General features: G+C 40.8%; 1 protein-coding gene across 2 annotated transcripts; it reads right to left on the minus strand.

The window, feature by feature from the left end:
• Positions 1–1,620: 1,620 nt before the first annotated feature.
• esrra (estrogen-related receptor alpha) lies at positions 1,621–15,924 on the minus strand. Of its 2 annotated transcripts, XM_086309578.1 has the most exons (8): positions 15,614–15,924; positions 13,864–13,966; positions 7,589–7,972; positions 7,028–7,144; positions 6,808–6,921; positions 5,749–5,916; positions 5,110–5,379; positions 1,621–4,650 (listed from the first exon to the last, which is right to left on the minus strand). In XM_086309578.1, exons 3-8 carry the CDS (start codon positions 7,965–7,967, stop codon positions 4,397–4,399), a joined length of 1,302 nt encoding a protein of 433 aa, XP_086165704.1. In that variant the 5' UTR covers positions 7,968–7,972; positions 13,864–13,966; positions 15,614–15,924; the 3' UTR covers positions 1,621–4,396. The 2 variants fall into 2 exon arrangements, with proteins under 2 accessions (XP_086165704.1, XP_086165705.1); XM_086309579.1 differs by lacking the exons at positions 13,864–13,966; positions 15,614–15,924 and adding an exon at positions 12,776–12,933.
• Between the last annotated feature and the right edge of the window lie 4,265 nt (positions 15,925–20,189).

The raw sequence follows: 20,189 nt of genomic DNA on the forward strand, positions 1-20,189 counted from the left end.
GTTTGAAAATTAAAATGTGTGACAGCATATCTCTATTGGTCCCTGGGGTCTGGCTGCAGTATAAGTCTTAAACCCTGTCCTGTCCATGTTAGCAGATGAGACTGGGATAAAACTAAAACAAAACAGCTCTCCTCTTAAAAATTTTTTCAAAGAGATGCTTTCTACCATTATTATTAATTTTCATCATGCTGATTTGGGTACTGGGGGCCTCTGTTAAAATAAGTTTGATTTTAATTACTAAATGCTGTAATACCGGGGAGAAATCTCTATTTGGGAATTACAGACAGAGTAGTGATGTTGAGAGGAGATCCAGCATTTCCACAACAACTTTTATATAGTGACTTTTATATTGTGAGTCAGCAGCATGTGTAAACTCATGGTCCTGGGGCCAAATCTGGCCCTTTCCAAATTTTAATCTGGTCGCCAGCCTGTTCAGGTTCTTGGTAATTTTTTGCTTTGTAGTAATTAATTAAATGTAAAGGCACACCTACGCTGCCACTACAAGATTAGCTTACAATTTGCCAGTTAGGCTATATGATACATGTAAACAACATGACCAAAGGTAGTTGATCATATGATGATTGGCTATGGGAGACTTTTATAAAGCTGTGCAGACAATACTAACAATTATTCTTTTACTTATTTTACATTTCTGTTTCGTTATGCCCCATATTACCAGGATCTGCTATATATTTTATAAAGGAAGGGGGCAAATATACGACCTGGAGGCCAAAAAAAAAAATCTTCCAATCCAAGTCACTAGGTGGCGTTGGAGAATGGAAAAATTACAGAGGAGAGGGGCATGAATTTTGCACTTCATATTACCATAACTCACCATAAATACCGGCATAAACCATTAAATATGTCCCTGTTGCTCACTATTTACTTAAAAAAAAGTGTCTACAATGAAATATATATTTATACATACAAATAGCTGTGGCCATACCGACTCTGACTTTGCCTGGATTAGCAAGATCCATGTCAGGAGGCTACTGGAACAAAGGGGGGATGTTGCACAGGAACCTCAAGCTCCACAGTCCTGTGCAGGATCTTTGCTGTTCCAACAACTCTTCTGGACGCTCTTTGGATGTTGTTTCTGGGATCTACTTGGGGGCCACTGCACCAAGTGCTCCAATTACCACTGGGACCACTGTTGCCTTCACCCCCCTGGTGCTAAAGAGAAAACCTGGGGGCAAAGCAAGGTCCAATTCATCAACAGTTAAGAGCATGTCCAAAGGTGATATGGTCAAAAATACGACGACACTTACAGCTTCAACAGTGGTCTTCATCACAGTACCCTCATAAAACACCCCCCCTCCCCCCGGAATACACATGCATACACATCCACAGGGAGAGATGAGACCAATGGTATGCGGTGGTGGTGTGTCCATTTATTACACAACACAAAGCACCTACAATAATCCACTCCCTTTTTGCGTCAGACAGTGGAAGATCTCACTTTTTTTTTCACAGTGATTTTTATGTGGACAAGTTTAGACACGGACATCAAACTTTGATCTAAATGGGGAAAAAAAAAAAAAAAAAAAATAGCCTACACACAGAAATTCACAGCCAGTATCACACAAAAAAAAGAAAGCAGTGTCAACAAACAACAGTAAATTGAGTAAAAAATAGAATTTAATCATTTAAATAGTCTTTCAAAATACAAACATTGATTTGAATTTCTAAATAATATACCGTTTAGTAGCTATTCTTAATTATAACTGGCAATGCTTATATGTACACCGTGGCTATACAAGGAAAGGTGTGAGGTTTGGTAAATTTATTGTATTGCTTATTTATATTAATGCGCACGTATGCAAGTAGACCCACAAATGACTGTATGACGTCAACAGTGACACTGCAAATGGCCCTCCACCCTAACCCCCGCCGTACCTAAAATGCTAGTGAAAAAAAGAAAAGAAAAATCTACCTTTGCATATATGACCCGTTAATATGGAGAAACTTAGCGGCATCTATGTTTTTGCTATCTTTAAAAAGGTTTGAGAAACATGGCTAGAACACAAGTTTTTCTTTTTAAAAAGACAGACGTATATAAGCTCAAACTTATGAAAACAAGACCAAACAGATCCATCAGTGTCACATTTTGCCAGATTTCCCATTCCACAGTGCCAGCTGTTGCTTATGTAGCACCCATGGATTAGCAGTTGCACTGTTTTAGCTTTACCACCACATCAACTGTGACACACACACACACACACACACACACACACTTTCTCTCACGAGGCATTTATGAGCCATACACTCCGTAAAGAAAACAGAAACAAATGAACTGCGGGACATTCGGTATGCCCACTACCCACTTTTTAAAACTGACAACAGATCACGAGTTACATTTGTCTCCACAGTTTGTTTGTTTTTTGGCCATCTGGCTTACTCTGCCTCCTGAGGTAGCCTTCTGTAGCCTCACCATGCCACCGGACCTATAGAGCCAAGTAAATTGATCCCTAAAATCACAATCAACCTCAGACGACACACACCTGTTTACATTAAAAACACAATCAGCATTCACTTTATCCAACCCCACAACAGTGTGTTTACAATGTAAATAAAATACCCTTAAATCCTAAAAAGGAAATTGTATGAAAAAAAGAGAAAAAAAAAAGAAGCAAGTTTCAAGTCTTTACAAATTTCAGTACACTGTGAGCTGCACAAATAAAATTATAATTGGGGGTGGGTGGTTTTCTCACATTTGCTGGCTTTTTTTTTTGTTTTTTGTTAGTTTTTTTTGTTAAAATGTCCACTACAAATTGCATGTTTCTGTTTATTTCAGTGGAATTGTACATGGCTAAAAGATTAATGGCCCTTTTGGCCACTAAATATTATTTTTAGGGATCTGATTTTATTATCCGACACTGTAGCTTTGCATCGCATGGAAAGCTTACTACAGTGATCATTTATGCTGTAAATATACAAACCTGCTGAACAGTAAGCAGGACTTCCACACATCCAAAAGGGAAGATGTTGCATTTCTTGTTGCCCTAAGCCCATAATTGGGCACTTGCAAAAGTTCAACAGATCAGCTGATCTCATATAAAAGCATCTGAGATCTATGCAACATTCTTCACCACTGCAGAAAAATGCAGCAATGTCTCAACGTACACGTATCAATCATACAAATTAGTGTTACACATCACAGCCCACAAATCAAACAGGACAGACCTTTTCTTTTTTTCTTCAAAAACACACCTGCTGAAGTCAAAAACTGTGATTCTAGTGGAGTAGAGAGGGCAGTATACTTTTTTTTTTTTTTAAAAAGCAGATGAGGCATTTCTTTTCTAATCGCTCGTTGCCACACTAGCTTTAATGTCCAAGAGCCGTGTTCGTCCCTGATCTCAGTGTAGCTCATTGGTTTCGACTGCATACGAACAAACACACATGCTTGCTTGGATGGAAGCCTTTTTTTGTGTGTGCCAGTAGGATTTACATACAACACTTTACATATAAATTAACTTCCAAGCGGAGCATTTTATGTGCATACAGTCTTCATATACACTTCTCCTGGACTGTGAATCCATTGCACAAACTTGTAAAAAGACAGCTGCACTCACACCAGCGGCTTCTGCTTCACAATTTAATCCCCAAAGTGCTGCAGTTTTTTCTCAAATGTTTTTTTTGTTTTGTTTTTTTTAAATGTACTCATTTGGCTTCCCTGACCAAACCGGTTTCTACTAGAAGCTCGATTTTTTTGTTGTTTTTTTCTAAAAAGCAGCGCTTGGGGTCCCAAGAGTGAAGTACTACTAATCGAGGCATACAAATAGATGTCTCACCATTTGATCCACATTTTGAATGTGACAGACAATATTCGAGTCGTTATATTGCTTTTAACATATTGCAAGAAATTCCTATGACTTGCCTACAACGGCACACTAAACTATAGTAAATACAAGCACTTAGTGTGCACTTTATTCTGACCCCTTGTTGGACTCTCAAGCATTTTGCCGGGTATGTTATTATGGCTTTTCATGAGCAGATGTAGTACTATTTTTAAGTTCAAAAGCCACATGGTTGCAGTCTGTTATTCGGTACCTACATGTTGTTCTTCAGTGGTTAAGTAACTGCAGGTTGATGCTGTGAAGAAACATGCCGTGAAACGGTTAGAACTAAGAAATATTCTGGCATTTGTGTTAAATGTTCTCACGTGAAGAGCTTTTTACTGAACTCTGACAGTTACATCATTCTGTAAATGGCCAATTTCCACTTCACATTATTTTCCTTTCTTCCTGTGGCCTAAAGGAGATAATGATCGTTTCCTCATTATTAATTCTGAAATGAAAGCTGTCCTTTTCCATAAAACACACATCCACTCTTGAAGAGTAGCTCTCTGTTTGGGGCTTTCTCTGAATCCACTCTACTCCTGCTCCTGCGTTTCTCTCTAGGGGGAGTCCATCATGGCTTCCAGCATCTCCAGGAATAGTTTGTGCATGGGCACCCCACCCCGGGTCTTGATGCTGTAGAAAGTGGTCAGAGCACGGCCAGCAGTCTGTCGGAGGAGAGGCAACGTTAAAAGAAGACGTCCTGCCCGCTGGGGGTCGTCTGGGCGCCGCTGACATTCCATCTCCAGCAGGGCCTGGTGGAGGAGGTCCCGCAGCTTCTGCACGGCCTCCATGTCCTCGATGTAAACAGAGTCTGACAGAACAACAGGGAGCACATGGTGAGGGAGTGTGGAGGGTGCTGAAATGTTCTCAGCTTTTGTCACAGAAAGAGAGGCTGCCTTGCCCGGTAATTGACTACAAACAAACTAATGTCAGTTGTTATTTATTCAACAAGCAGGGCCTGTAGTTAGCACTCATTGTAGGTGGACCTCTGAGGGACAACTACATAAAGGTTATGAGATGGGTAAACAAATCGCATCATATTTACACTACAGAGAGATCATTTGTGAGTTATTCAGCTACAGTGCGGATACCTGCAAGAAAGCAGAAGACTAGCCTTTAAAACTGGGAATATACAGTGTTACAGTGCACCTACCACTACAAGCTACAACAAAACGCTTCATAAGATGCGAGAAGTAAAGGATGTGTCAAAATACTGAATTCTGATTTATATGTTCCCATAGCTGCTTGTCTGCAGCTGCAGTAAAAGTACCTGAGTTGGTGAGTGCGATGGCTTTTAGCATGACAAACTCCTCCCGGTCCACGTTAAGGGCACGGAATCGGCGAGCGAGCTGACTAATAGCTGCATTAAGCTCTGTCAGTCCGGCTGCACGTGACATCTCCTCGTCAAGGACAAAGTCCTCTGCGAACACCACCTCGTCCTCACAGCCGAGCGAGCGGTACGCTACGCCCAGCACGAGCACCTCCAGCCACACTGACTGCAGCACTGACATCTGGTCTGCCAGAGACAGAGACAAGAAGCCTGCAGGAGAAAGCACAAAGAAAGGGACACATTTAAATGGAGGATGATGGGTTTACTGGTACCAAGCTCCAAATAATGGTTTAGATATTTTAACCAGCTTCATATGGGAATAAATAATTTCATCTGAGCTCTTAGAATAAGGTCCTCGTCTCTTGACATTAAATGCACACTGATTTGTTTTGACTGTACATTTTCTTTAAATTTATTCAGCCTTTAGAGCCACGCTCATGCAGGCCATTCATAACAACAACAATCAATATTCTAGTCATGGTGTGACTGATGCTCTTCAGCGAGCCTGGAAGTCTCTTCCGCTGTTGCCATGCTATTGCTGCCTCTCCTCCCCTCCTTTATTCTCTCTGCATCTCTTACCAGGAATGTGTTTGGCCCAGCCGATGATCACAACCAGCTCACGGTCAGCCAGGTCACAAAGGGTGGTGAGCGTACGCTGGGCCGTGTCCGGCTGCATAGGGTCGGGCATGGCAAATAACTTTTCTGGCTCTGCTACTAGAAGGTGGGACACGATGATGTTGGAGGAATCTGTCACAAAAACACACAACAAACGATGCATTAATTACTGTATACATTCAGACATGTTGATACCCACAACATCAGCACTGTCATTATCTAAACAAACGCATTCAGATATATTTTGATGATCTCCATTACTCTTCACTGTATTATACGCAGCGCTCTATGTACAGTATATAAATATGGATTTTAAAAATAGGCTTAGGATCTGCCAGCTTTGCCTGCTGCTTATGATCATTATTCTATGTTTATACCACAGCCAGATTCATGTAGCTTGAACAATCCAGGTCAAATTACATTAAATTAAAATCATTACAGAGCCAAAGCTTTTCCTGACCTGCTGATTTAAAGAGTGAAGACTAACAGTGAACCACATCAGGCACTAGGGGGAGCTGTGTTGTAGCTAATTCCAGTTTATTTGAAATGTTTTGTGTGTTGCTTTTATTTTCTGAGGAGCTTTCCTTTAAAACTTTACATTTTTAAGGGGAAAATTGTTCATTTCCAAACACATAAATCCACATTTTAACGTTAACTCAGTGCAAAGGGGAAAAAAAATCTCCCAAATTAACCAAATCCATCTGTATTTCTCCCTTTTTTCTACATCACTATCTTTCATCTTCTTTCAACTTCTTGTCATGAGTAACTTACTCCTGGCCCGGGCTGCGCTCTGCCTGTTAGTGATATGCAGTAGACATTTCTGTGAAATTTAGTCACCATCAGTGTAAGAATTCACGAGTTATAGCCAAAAAAGTGTTTCATGTTGCCACGGTGACCTATGACCGACTACTAATCAGTGCATCCTTGACTCGAAGGGAACTTTTGTGCCACATTTGCAGAAACTCCTTGAAGGCTATTTCATGACACACACAAAAAAGCATAATACAATTTATCAAAGCTCACTTTTTTCGCTCTCCTTTGTCAGCGGTAGAGGAGCACTCTGGTATGTTGCATTCTCCACTTCTGGGCGTCTTTTGTACTTCTGCCTTCCACCCCTGACCCTGTCCAGACGAACTCCTACGTTGTGCAAGAATCAGCAGTTCTCGTTTAGGTCAGCAATAAACTAAGCAACTGCACAATAATGAACATATTGGAATAATAATCAAAGTCTGGTCACACTCACCCTCTTTAAGCATGCCTACTTTCAAGCACTTGGTGAAGCGGCATGCCTGGCAAGCCTTTCTGCGCCTTTTAGTGATTTCACACTCATTTGATGCTGGACAGCTATATTCAATGTTACCTATATGAAGAAGCAGAAAATGTTAATCTCAACGAATGTACAAATAAATTCGCGAAGAAGCAAGTGCCTATACTCTCTCTTATCTTTCAACCACACACACATTCTGCTATTCCTCTTTTTTTATGTCCTACACTCCGACTATACCAATCCTCATACAGAGGTGTGACAGTGATTTTGTTACACTCTCTGGAAAGTTACAGAAATAATGTCAGGAGTTCATGAAGGTCCCAGAAACAAGCAACAATATGAAAGATTTTCAAAACTGCATACATTTCTTGTTTTTTGGGACAAAATAGCTTTTTTTTTTTTGGAAAATCAATGAGAAGTTTTAGCGGTATTCTAGAAAACAAATACGTGTTTTATACTCTATGTTTTGTTGTGAAAACATTTAAACACATTTAAAGTGCTTTACCTGTCACTAAAGCAAACTTTACCACAACACACCTTGAATGGTTCTCTTGAAGAATGCTTTACAGGCCTCACACGATGCAACACCATAATGGTAACCTGAGGCCACATCCCCGCAAACGAGACACAGCCTCTTGGGAAGCGTGCTCAGGGCGTACTTGCATCGACCTGCCCCATTTCCAGCGGAGCCCTCCTCTGCCCCATCGCCACCCTCATCCTTGAAATGGCAACGCAGAGCTGGTGTGTACAGTGGCGGGGAGTAACGTTTAACGTTGTCTCCTCGGGTCACTCCGCCTCCGCTATGAGAAGAATCTGAGGAGGCCCCGCCAGGGCTGGTCCGACCTCCCCCGCCTCCCTCTGGACTACTTGGTTCTGCCTTTATGTAGACATCTGACCGACGCTCACGGGAAGACATGATGTCTGCAGGGCAAAAGGAAAAAGAAATGTCAAAGTAAATAATAGCACAGAGACTTTTAACTCACATCTATATCTCTGAGAAAATCATCAGTCACAGATTTTCATGATAACAAACAAAAGTAATAAAATGATAAAGCAAAGAAAAAAAGGATGTAAATAAACATCTCAGTAGTGTAGTGCCCCTTCATGGGCTACAACACTTTACCATATTCCCACCCCAGTCTTTAGTCCTTCTTAAAGCTTTTTAAACCATCAAACTGTTTGCACTACTGTGTGGGATTTGTGATGGTTTGAGCATAAACACTGTAATCAGAAGGAAACAGGCAGCAGAGAGAAAAACATTTCAAGTTGTGGTGATGCAAATGCTGCTTTAATCTACTATCAAATTAACCTCAACTAACCTTCCCTAAACTAAATGGTAAATGGACTGATTCATATATAGCACTCTTCTACTCTGAGCACTCAAAGCACTTTTCACAACTTGCCTAATTCACCCATTCTCACAAGCAGTTTTTTTCTATGCTCTTTCTATCCAACATTTACACTCTGATGGATGCATCTTGCCCAAAGATGTTTGACCTGCACCACCAACCTTCTGATTAGTAGGAGACCTGCTCTACCACCTGAGCTATATATGTATGTGTGCTTAAAAGTACAGTGTGTAAAATCTTACAGCAGATTGTAGCTCACAGTCTACAATTGCTGTAATCAGACTTTTGCATAATCTTAGCCACTGTAGGACAAAGACATTAAAACACATTACGTTTAGACTGTACCCCATAACAGCAGCCATTATGGGGAAACGCAGAGCATCTGGGAACATGTTTCTTCTACTGTTGCTGCATAAAAACATTTTTGTACAAACTAAATTTGAATATATTTAAATAATATCGACACTTGGAAAGAAATCAGGAATGAAAAACTGGTAAGTGTCAATGAAATATTTTCTAGAATTTTACATTTTTTCCCTCCAGTCATCTCAAACACTCTTGTCGCCGTTCATCTGTAGAGAGTACAGGGTGTCACTTTGTTGTTTACCCAGATGTCAATATGTGCCCGTGTCTATTTATTCTGAATGATTAAAACTTTGTAAAATGAGTCTATTAGGAATCAGTAATTCAGTGAAATGTACTTCTGCCCAATAAAAGCAACACCGAGTATCGCTGTTAAGAATGTCCTGAACTTTTCTGTCAGTACGCGCTGCTGTTTTTGTTTGTCTGTCAGCTGGCATAAGTGAATGTTTCTTTGAAGAGGATCAAATATTTCTGAACTCATACATGACATGAGAATGTACTCACACTGTTTATCAGAGAGAAAGTGCAATCTTTAGGACACTCAAGCCTAACATTAGCTGACACAGCGTTAGCTTTTAACCAGTTGTTGTTGTTGTTGTTTAGCCAGCTCGTCGCCAGCTATCCAGAGACGGGAGGGTCATCTGCTGACAGATTAGACCCCTGACTTCAGCTCAGGAGATGAGGCTTGAATGAGAAGCAAGGGGATATTTTACCCAGATGCCAGTGGTGTTGTCTCTTTCATTTGTGTTTTCACTTCTTTGGTCAAGGGGACCCCCTCTCAGATGATGAAACATAAGTATGAACCTTCCTATTTGGAGTCTGAGGATGCAAACATAAAATAAACTGTCCCTCCAAATGCTTGAGTTCTCCCTTCCTCAACCTTTGACATACTACATATGTGGCTGGTCCTCTACATACATACAAGAAAATGCCATTTGGCTTCTCACACAATTTAAAATACATCCTCCACCAATTAAAACAATTAATTAATTCAAGCACTCCGCAAATCAATGTCTGAACATGTGACTGCACGAGCCAACTGCAGCTGCACCTGGCAGCTCGAAGTTTCCTGGACTAGTCTGGATGTGTAACACTTCATTAAATGGCTGATGCACAACAAATATTTAAATGTCTGGCACAGCAGAAAGCAGATAATCATCTAGTGACTAGAATTACTCCCTACTTTAGAGAGGTTAATCAAAAATAAATCATATTCAGCAACACAACTTATTCAACCACAAACTGCAGTATGCACAGACATGAAGGCCAAAAATAAATGAATAAATAGTGCAATGGTTGCTGCAGTGAACTTTCCAACATCAACTCAGCCATCCTTAAAAGCGAGCCTTTACCGAGCCTCAGCAAATCCATCCGCACACTGAAATCATCAAAGTAATCACGTTCCATTTGGCTAAAGGCGTGTGTCCACCAAACACTGTGAGTAAGCAAGACTTCAGGAAAACGGTCACCATAATGGACAAAAGAGCGATTCTTGAAGTAGTAATACCTGACGAGTATGTGAAACATTACTGGGGAAAAAGAAAGGGTTTATCTAGTTCTTTGAGTTTTATTCGCATCCATCATGCAGGTGCAATGAATTAAGTAAAAAACTTCATACTATTTGTCATCAAAGATTGGTTTGTGAACATTAACAAACAGGAATGTGGTGCAACACAAAAGTGAAATCAGTGGCCTGTTCATTTAGTACAGTTTTTTTTTTTAAATGTTTCTTCTAAAAAACACACTGAATTTAGATAAATAAGTAGGTCCAATTTTATTTTGACACAAAGATTTGTACAAACGTGAAATGAAATGCATGAAAGTGCAACAAAAATATTGTCAACGATCTTAATGAATAATTATGACAAATAATCATGACCTTAATGCTGAACAAAATAATCATGATCATCATATTGGCCATAATCTTGCCTTCTAAAGATATTAATGAAAGCTATCAAAAACACGTCGCACCTAATAGAACTACACCTCTGTCATATTTCAAGTCATTAAGATGTCTAAGGTGAGTGAATGGAGGCCACTGTGCTATAAAGAAATCACTCAATCACATAACTTGTATTCAAATAAGTAAGCAAAAGTAGTAGTCTGTAGTTCTAACTTAAATTATGCTAGCAAAAATAGTAAACATGTTATATTTGGGATGTTTATGAATCTCAATACAAGCGTATAAAAAAGTTAATGAGTCTCAGTACACAGTCGAGATGGCATACTGTGCACTGCACCTTGAAATGCACTCCAGCGAAGGAGAGAAGTACGCAGAAGATGTTGTTTGACATAAAAAATGAAAGAGAAGATTCAATTACCCAAGTGAACATGCACTTCTAATACCAAAATCTGCATCTCTGTGAGTAATTCTGTGTAATGCTTTTAAGCTCAACTTAGTTTTAAAGCCAAATGTCAGGGTTCTTAATGTCAACCATCCATATAAAATAAGACAATCAGCTTAAGAGCAGTCTGATCTCTGACATATAATGTAATAATATCAATGGGGCATCTGAGGTTTCTCGTCTTTATGTAACTTAACAAACTGGTGGGCGAGTGTTTGCATGCACAAACTGACCACCGCTTTGCCCAGCCCAAGCGAGGGTCATCAATTCAGAAGAGAGCGGATCACGCCTGTATTTAATCACTATAAAGACAGACAGTTGATAAATTGCCACCAAAACACTCTTGACATGTTTTATTATTCTACCTGAAACGAACTTTGTTTTCTTGATTTGAATTGTGAAATTGAGAAAGTAACCGTAACGTGAGCATGAACTGTCTCTTAGCTTCACCTCTTAAGCATTAATGCAGACCCTTACTTGAATGACTGTGTTAATAGATCACTGCGTGAGGACGTTGAGGAGGATTTCTGCAGTCTAAATAGCCTCAATCCAGTTAAGTCCTCAGTTTCTCTTGCACACATAGTAGCAATCTACTGCAATTATCCAACATTTTTCTATTTGTTTATCAGGTGGGCTGATAATCCACTCAAGTCTCGTATAATTACAAAACATGTGACTGTGACAACAAAAACAGTGAAGATTCTGAGGCTTTTTGTGATATAATCAATAAACATCAGTCCTGGGCTGGTCAGCTTTGAGTGGTTTATCTCTGTCAGTTTAAAAAATTACTACTAATTACTACTGTGTCAATAATAAACAGCCTCTTGTTCAGACATATTTAACATCAAACTGCACTTCTAAGACATGACCATCAGAAAAGAGCTTTCTGTCTTTGCTGATGGGAACCACTGAGAACAGAACAGAGAGCCTCAGACTGAAAGCACACTATGAGAAAAACAGTCAGAGTTAGTCAGTCCTACTAACAGTGTCAGTAGGTACTTCCCAAGCAAGTAAGCCTTTATCATACTTATTGCTGCAGCAGATAACCCAATCCTATGGTTGCTGGCATACAATTTTCTTTGGAGTTTGCCCTCTCTGTATATGAGAGCTGTTTGGCAAGCCTCGGACACGTCAAAGAAACTTATCCTGTTTAAAGTTTAGCCTACCTGGACTCACTGAAAGCTCAGTTAATCGCTCAACCAGACAGTACCAGTAGTAGCACATAAACACAGATACTGAACAGTGTCATTTGGCTTTGCTCGGACTTGAGTCAGATCATCAGGTCACCATGTGCACCGCTGGCCAATTCGACTTCTTTGGGAAATTTCGGTTTCTTCATAGAAAATGTTAACAAGCATGCGATGATAGCTCTCTGGTTACTCATTGATTCGACTAAAGCAGCGCGTAAAACCTAAAGAGGTCTGCTAAATAGCTCTGTTATCTACTTTATCAGCCATAGAAACGCGTGGTGTTTGCTGTAAACTAATTCCAGCGTGTTTGGTGTAACGTTAGCATGAGCTAGCTTCAAGAGTAGCGAATACATAAATGATAACTGTATGTTAGCTAACTAGGCTAGCTAGCCTACGTTAATCCTGACTATCCAGCTCTCTCCCCCTAGGGCCGAGGTTTATTTTGGTCACTCTAACCCGGACTAGGCTGCATCTTACCTGAGCGGTGACTAGAGCAGCACTGAACGATAAGTCTCCCCACGGTGTGCTATCATGACACAGATCCAGCAGAAAAATCAGTATCCAGACCACCAGCTCCTGCTAGCTCGTGCTGGCTATGTGCGGAGATGGGCCGGCCTACAATCGGCTTTCCCTAACAGCTGGGAGGCGATGCAGGCTAAGCACATAGTAACACTTTCACACTGTCATCTGTAAATGTCTCATTTTAAAATTAAGCGTCATATATTTACTATATTTTTTGAATGGAGTAAAGGAAGATCCCAAATTATACTGATCAAATATAAGATGCTTCATTGCCAGCTGGAAATCTGATTGGCATTGTCAGAATTATAAGTTAGCATTGTTAATGAAGGATGCAATTAAACTTCTAAACTGTAATATATATTATTTTTGATCAAATGTTTCAGCTTGCTTAAACTAACAACAAAGTTACAATAATCTAGGGGAAGACAGCTAAACTTTTAGCTCCTGGTGTTACACACAAATGTATACTGCTGAAGATGTGTTTCCCCTCACACAGTATCCCCAAAACAAAAAAGAAATTTAGTGTCACTGAAGAGCCACAGGCTGATACATTAATTATTCTTTCTTTCTGTCATCTATCCGCCTCTTGCCCCTCCCTAACCCATATTTTCTGTTTGCAGAGCAATCACGGCCTGTCGTTTCAAGTTTGTGCCCTCATGATATAATTTCGACAACAGACCAAGAGAAGTATCTGTGTTTAGCTGATGAGCCTGCTTTTCTCAAACAGGAACATGTCCTGGAAAGTGTATGACTGCAACAAAACCATCATAATATACGGGTAACATATATAAGTAATGAAAAATACGGTTGTGGCACTGTAACATTATTCTCTGTTGTTTTTACTCAGCCTCAATCCTTCTACAAACTTGCTCATATCTGTGCATGTCCTAAAGGCGTCAGCTGAAAGTCTACCACAAAGTCTACCTTTATAATGACTGAATTGTGAGGAAAAAGAGGCACTTGTTAACACATAATCCCAATTGAAACACGGCATAACGGTGTAACATTTCATCAACATAAAAGGTGACGTAGGAACAGCTTACCTGTTTGGTGACCTGGAGCTTGAAGCCTGTGTATGTCTCACTCCAGAAGACAGCTCAGTAAAATGATATTGCTGTGGGCTGAAGTCTGCAGTTACCAGGACACCTGCGAAGCAAGCAAACGCTTCTGAGAGTATTCCCAAAACTTGCAGCCAAGCCAGAGTTTGCTTTTCATGTTTGCCCTTTGTGCTTTGAATGGTCAAATCTCCACAAGGACACCGCGTCCGGCCTCATAATGACCATAATGTATGCAAACTCGCAGCAAATGACTGGCAGGCTCCTAACAATAACTGTGGAGCTAATCTTCACATGATCCAGAGGAAGCATGTGCTCTGCCAACAGTTTTTGTTTCTTCTCTAATGAGGCGTATGGATACACCTAAAACCAACTGTCTTTCCAAAAATACATAACCCAGCCTATCTATCCAGATTTTTACACACACTGCTCATACCCTCCCCCTTTACACTGCGTGACACACTCCAAAGGTCACAGTCACAGGAATGCTTGAAGGGCAGACAGAGAAAAGCCAACACCTTGTCTTTCAGTCATACAAAGTTATAAACTTAAGTTTGGTGATAAAGCTATGTAAATAATTAAATTACTTAGGCTTAAAAACAAACACAAAAACCCCAAATGGAATAGTATTCCAGCTTGTTGTTAAAGTCTAAATATGACTGTTAAAAAAATGCCATATCCCAAAAAAGGACACCTATTTTAAGCAACTTTAAAAGTGTGCAAGGCTCTTATATATGAAAACAAACTGAGATGCTTTTCCCATTTTGTCTGGAGGTTAAAACAGCTGACAATTTCATTTTTATAAGTCGTTTCAGTTTCAGACTCTAATCCCAGTAGACTGTTGCACCCAAACAGCTCCTTGTCATAAATGGATTTCCAAGTACACTTTCTATTACATAAGCAAAAAGTCAAATATCACACCTCGACAAGCTCCTTATGTCTTCAACCGTTTAAAGCTTTCTTATCGTGGTTTTGTCAGGGGCAAGGTCTCCGTCAGTGACACGGCATCACATTCACAGACGCGACACTAAACTCAGTTTAAGGGTTTTAAATGCGGCGCACTGTGGAGACAGGGAGAACAGCACCCAGGGGTGACCTTGCCTTACTGATCTCGGACCGGTGAAAGGTTAATTGCCGAAGTGGATTATGCCTTAAGATCAGGGATCTCAATCCTGGCCCAGGAGGCTCGACAACTTACATAGTTCGGTGTGTTAAAACCGAGAGAAATATAACTCGGGAGATTAAAATACACAGAAGAGAAGTTAAAGTGTGAACAACTGAAGAAGAAGTGCCGGAGGGGCATTCTGCACATGAGAACTTGCTGTTTAAGTAACAGCATGCAAGAAAGAAAAACAGAAGAAAACACTTATCATCTGCATGTTGGTCTTTATTTTCTACATTAACGAGTGTGGCTTACTGGTGACTAGAGTACTAACCACCAACGACTCCTCTAGCATTTATTGAAGCATGAATTAGTCCCAAGGTATACATGTGTTATAAGCTTGAAATATGGCGTGCACTGCAAATTATCCCACAGTGTAGGCTATTAACTATTTTCCGGCTCGTGTCCCATATCCCCATTAACGTGGTCAGGCGAACTTAGAGCTCTTTCGGGCAAATCGTGCATGCACATCAGGCTGTCGTCAAGACAGCTGCCACGTCCAAAAAACACTAATAATGGGCAAAACACCCCATGTGTGCTCAACCTCGGAAGTGTAGGCTAAGACAAGATACTTACTAGGAAATGTAAAAACATCACGGGGTCGTTTTTGTTCTTAAATATTTGAGGTCAGTCAAGTCTTTGCGGATTGCAAGTCCACTGGCAGTTGAACTGGATTAATGGCGCCGTAAGAGCCTCGCGACGTTTCTCACATCGCATCACGATGTTAGCATGTAAAAAGGGAGATAACAACAACCGGCGACACAATGTCTTCGCCCGGCTGTTCGGCTCCGTCCACTGCTGTTAAAAAATTCCCGTCTTCGCCTTCCACAACTGAGGTTGTAGCTGAACCTTAGCGTCAAGTCTCCAACAAAAACAGCATCCACATCCGGTAAGAGTATTTCACAGCAAAACTCCGTCGACATATTAAACCTTTCAAACATTTACCAAGCGGGAAGATGACCAAAAATAAAAAAAATAATCCAGTACAAAAGTCTCCCTCCTTTCCGTCAAATCCGTAACACATTTTAAAAAAGATAGAGACGCTGATATTCTTAAAACGAACTCTAAATGCTGCTTTTATTTTAACAGTTCAACTTCCGGCACACCTCTGGCTTTCTTCCGCGCATTTGACGGAACTCAGTGACGTAGCCTGGATCTCGTGCCTGCTCTCCTCCCTCTGCCACAATTTGCGTCCACTGGGTCTCCGTTACGTCTGCACGCACCTACAACCCGCGTCATCCGCATTTTAATAAGGGCCTGCAACTCGTGAAAAAAATATGACCCACTCCACGTTAATTCGCGTACAGTCAAGGTGTATTCATTCATTTAGACGAGCTGCTTCAAAGTGCTGATTTCAGACCATTGAGTGCTTTTTATAGCAGTGAACCCTTCCACACTAAAGAAAAAAACCCCACGGCTTTCATATTTGCTGTGAGATTAAAAACACGGGTCTGTTGTATTATTATACGTTTTGTGGCCTATATTCAGAAAGCCTTTATGCTTAAAACACCATAACGAAAATGGCTTTCTGCAACATGCTTTATTATTATAATTATCACATTAGCTATAGGGCACAAAATGAGGCTGCATGTCCTTTCCAGGACACCTCTGTGGAAAATGTAGTCATGCTTTTGGTCTTGTGACGCTGACCCGTCTCACTCCGCCGCTGCACAGCATCTGGACATGAGCCAAGGAAGAAGAGATGAGGAGAGCTGTGCCAAGGGTTGAGAAAGTAAAATAATTAAAGGATAGTAGTCTGAATTTAAAAAAAGGAAAGAAAAGAAAAATACTTGCTTGGAATACAAAGTTCGCCCCCTGTGTTATCCTGTATGGGCTTTTGTGTAAGCCTGCTCTACCAAGGTTCACTTTATTTGGCAATTTTATTATACAGCAAAGAAAACAAACGATTTTCTTTTGTCAAACTTAGAAGCCTCCTGCTTCTAGAAATAGTCTGCTGCCCCCTGCGCTCCCCAACACGCCTGGCAACAGCTGGCATTAAGAAAGCAGAGGAGTTGTCACGAAAGAGTTGAAAAGCTTTTCTACTGGTGTGGTGAAAGTGGAGAGGAGGGGGAGGAAATCAAGAAAGACAAAGAAATCGGAGTAACCATAGTAGCCTATTATTTAGATATCTCCACCCCAAAGCTGCCCGGCGTGATCCGGCTCTAATTATAGCCCAGTATACGTTGGTTTCAACTGAAGCAGTGAGCGCTGTGTCCGAGGTACGGGACAGCAGGCTCGCTGTGGTTACATAGATGCGGCGCGCTCGCGGGCAGGATTTTCGTGGCGCGCGCCTCACAGGGAAAACTGACGGCGGTGTCACTGCGACCTTGAAGCAAGGTCATTCAGCCTGTGCTGCAGAGACTGCAATTCTTCTGCGGGACTGCATCACACTGCTGCAGACTCTGCATTATCCGGTTGGAGGCGAAACCCGTCATGCTATGTTCGTTAGATTTGCGCACAAATCTGTTTAAAGCGTTTTGTACGATTGTGTTTAGCGTAATAATATAGGTCTAAACACGTGACTGCGCATTGAGTGTGGATGTGCGGGAATCAGAAACCTAAAAAAGAAATAGAAAAAAACACAGTGAATGCCAGATGGGGTCCCTGCGGGTGCTCCTCATAGGGGGTCATGACCTGAGACAGGTGTCAGCTGATAGGCTACATAAATTCTAACAAGAAGCTCTTTTTTTCTTTCTGTATCCACAAAAGGCACTGGGCACTGCATTAGTGAGTCATAGCCAGCACGACTGACTGAAAACAGTCTCCACCTATACTACAGACGCTTATTATTAGACTACAGGCTGTAGCAGGCTGATTCCAGAGTGGGGCTGAACTCATTTAGTGCACTTAGATCCACCTTAAAACTTAAAAAAAAAAAGAAAAGAAAAGCTGGTCATACAGATTCAGCCATCACCAAAAAATGCAAGAACATGCAAGGGGGAACATTCTCTTCACAGATGTTTTATGCTGCTCTGCTGTGCACATGCCATGTTGTAGTGGTTATGAATAGCAAGGTCAATGTGCGCAAATGTGGGGTGAGATCAGAGAAGGCTGATTTGATTATATGTTCAGGATGGTCATGTGAGTGCTGACTAACTCTGTCAGTTTTGTTTGAAATGACCTGTATCGGACCGTGACTAGAGCTTCAGTGTGTCCTCGTTATGGGGCAGCTTTGGGGATATGTCTCTAACTGACACTACACTACAGTCTGTCTCTTCTTTTTTTTAAAACCTGAATACAGAAAAGCTTACATATTTACAATCCTATAAAATATTTATTTATTTCGATTTTAATTTAGAGTGGAATTATTCTTTAAATCCAGGCCAGTAGTGCTTTAGCCCACCCATGTGGCCACCACTCGACCCCTGGTGGCAGCTCGGGGAAACTGCAGCAGCGGTGCTGATGACGTTATAGCAGCTGAGCAAGTGTCCTCCAGTTAAAGGTCACCCACTGCCACTGCACATCATCGCTGTCTCCTGACTTCCTGATTGCAATGCCAGAACAGTGCCTTTTCTTTTTAGACATCCTGCGGGGAAAGTGTCAGATTTCCAGAGGCCGGTCGACCACTCCGTTGTTTTCTGCGCTCTGCTTACTCACCACGCAGACATGACTGCAGGCTGCAAGTGTGGCATCTAGGTGGTCACAAACAAGCGCACACAGAGGGATAAATTTCAGTTTTCAGTTACAGATTAGATGTGTGAAGTACAGTTGCATCTTTGACATTGAAGGTTTGCGCCACCTGCTGGCCGTGTTTAGAGAGAAACAAGCTGAGGAGGAGGAGGGGTGTGTATCTACATTAGTGACAGTCTCAACTTTTGTGTATCTGATATTTTGTAACATTAAGGTACACCGGCTTTCCTTTAAAAAAAAAGGATACATAGAACAAAAGAGCAGCAGTCACACTGTACTGCTGCACTGTGTTTGTCCTTGGTGCCATTTTCAGGTTGAAACAAGCTAGAATTTCAAACAGACTATCATTTACACGAGTCAAATGAGCAGCTACACAGCACATTCTTAAAAGGATAGACTGAGAACTCAAAGGTCCATGCTATAATGCTATTTATACACTGCATTATGTGTGATATGCAAGTCTGACAGCGTATGCCTGCTTTTGTCTCCACCAGCCTAACCAGGCCTATAGAATGCATTAAAGTCAATGCTCAAGTTACTTTATCGTGCTTAGAGTGATATTTTTTCTTCTTATTGCTGTTTGTAGCTATATGCCATGTTTTCTGCCAATATGGCTGCACGCTAAATATAAACTTTTACTTCAAATGTGATTATTTTTGACTCTAAACTAAGCATCTGTTCAGTTGAGGAAGAATAAAGTATTCTCAAATCATCCCCTCAAATTAGAAAGTGATTTTTAAAAGCATCTTCATTTTACCAGTGTTTTTTTTTTAAACCATTGGTCCTCAATTACCAAACATATACATTAGCCCGTTCTTGCATCATTGTGATGTCATAAATAAATAATGATGAATGATGAATAAATAAAAAGTGTTTTGTACAGTAATCTCTATGTCCTTTTATATGATATATTACTTAATATGTTTATTGAATTACTTTATTTCAAGGTCAACTATGACCTTGGGCGCCAACCATGAAGGTCAAGGTCAAATGCTTAGCCAGCCTAGTTACTCGTGTCCCTCATACAAGGCCTTGTATATTGTGAAGAAGGTTGAAGACCATCCGTAAAAATCGTGGGTATTATAAAGTTTTTACTGAATTTCACATTGACTGAATTTTCACCAAAATGAAATCACCTTGAGCTGTTTCCTGTATCTACCATCACACAGAAATTGGAAATGATATCTGGTAAACTGTGGACACTAGACTGCTAACAAACAGGCAAACAACCAGACAAACAAACTGAACTGTTTACATACTCCCTGCGTTTCCAGGGAGAATGAACTGAAATGAACCCATTCATCCAGTTTCTTAGCTGCTTATCCAGTTTAGGTTTGCAGGGGGGCTGGAGCCTACCTGTCATAGGGCAAAAGGTAAGGTATACCCTGGACAGGTCACTAGTTCATCATAGAGCTAACACGAGGAGACACACAAGCATTCACACCCACAGCATCAACAGTTAACCTAACATGTATGTCCCCCATACAAATTCTACACAGAACGGTCAAAGTAGCTCAATGGA

Source organism: Aulonocara sp. 'chitande type north' Nkhata Bay, linkage group LG10, assembly GCF_057382095.1.
Source record: "Aulonocara sp. 'chitande type north' Nkhata Bay isolate Kocher_YH1m ecotype deep benthic linkage group LG10, A_spYH_male_GT1.1, whole genome shotgun sequence".
NCBI classification, from domain to species: domain Eukaryota; kingdom Metazoa; phylum Chordata; class Actinopteri; order Cichliformes; family Cichlidae; genus Aulonocara; species Aulonocara sp. 'chitande type north' Nkhata Bay.